A 1,186-nucleotide genomic window follows, 5' to 3' on the forward strand; every position below is an offset into this window, starting at 1 on the left:
GACAAGAACATCCGATGCTCTATCGATGTTTACGAAAATCAAAGCCACGACTGCGAAAAAATATTTTGTTATACTACAAGGTAGATGATTGAATGATTGAATTCTGGTTAACGGTTCCAAACCCGTATCTCGCATTGAGTTGTACGACGAGGCGACGGCTCGACCCGAGGCACTCCAGATAGTTCGTCTAAAGCAAAGACTCAACTTCAACGGACTTCATGCACTGCGACCGAAGAACATATTCTCCATGTCCATGATTTTCTTCAAACTTAGAACACAATCATGTTTAAAGCAGAGAGAAACCCACACAACACCGCTAAAATAGACTCTGACAGAGCGGACAGGTCGTCTTCTGGCTTGTTCTGAACCACCGATAGATACAATCACTATGAAACTTATTCTTGCATGTTCTGCACTGCTTGTTCGGTAGACTATTGCTGTCAATACTCACGATACTATAACAGATTACGCAGGGTTCAACACCATCGAATATTCTCTCGACATTGGCCGACCAGATCCTCAAAGCCGGGGCCATGCCCGCTCTGGTCATCTCACGAAGAACTGCTAATGCTAGCTTTTGGTTGCGCGAGGATGGTACTCCTGGTATCGGGGATACCTAATCAAAACTAGATCTACAAACATCACCACTTTATTCGATTCACCCCTGGCTTGATCAAATACACACACAGTATTCCATACGAAGTCACCTCGATCAAGAACGCGGTGGGAGGCAGAACTGTTCTAGAATTGGGGGAATACATTTAAGAGACCGACATAAGATAGCCATCGCCCAACATAACAATAGCACTCATGGCACAGTTACGAGAGGCCTCATTACCAACAAGTTAGTTCGAGAGATCTCACCTGAACTTTTGCCTTAGCCATCGGCCAATCCGAGGGTAAGGTGATCCTCACTTCAGTCTTCAAACCATCAGCAGCTTCTTTCCGGGCCAGAAGCTCTCTTGTCGATGCCGTGTATTGCGCCATTACACCATCCACATTCCGACTCTCCTCGGTCTCAACCTCAATCAACACTGGTGAAATCACTCGTCCAACTTGCGGTAGCAACCATCTACCCGCCGCTTCATCCAGAGGCTCGAAACCTCTCATGCAGAGCATCGTGAGCACTCGCCAACCCAGTAACTCGGAGTTTATCAAGTCCAGTTGAAGGAGCGCTCGCCCGACA

The 1,186-nt window shown here is 47.0% G+C and overlaps 1 protein-coding gene across 1 annotated transcript; it reads right to left on the reverse strand.

Moving 5' to 3' along the window:
• Positions 1-333: 333 nt before the first annotated feature.
• On the reverse strand, positions 334-1,119 carry Pmar_PMAR018968 (hypothetical protein; the record flags this gene model as incomplete). The annotated part of the gene is made up of 3 exons (XM_002764400.1): positions 334-362; positions 470-616; positions 865-1,119. Coding segments are annotated over 3 exons (431 nt in total), but the record flags the coding sequence as incomplete, so codon positions are not given.
• Between the last annotated feature and the right edge of the window lie 67 nt (positions 1,120-1,186).

This window comes from Perkinsus marinus (genome assembly GCF_000006405.1).
Source record: "Perkinsus marinus ATCC 50983 genomic scaffold scf_1104296977542, whole genome shotgun sequence".
Taxonomy (NCBI): Eukaryota; Perkinsozoa; order Perkinsida; family Perkinsidae; genus Perkinsus; species Perkinsus marinus.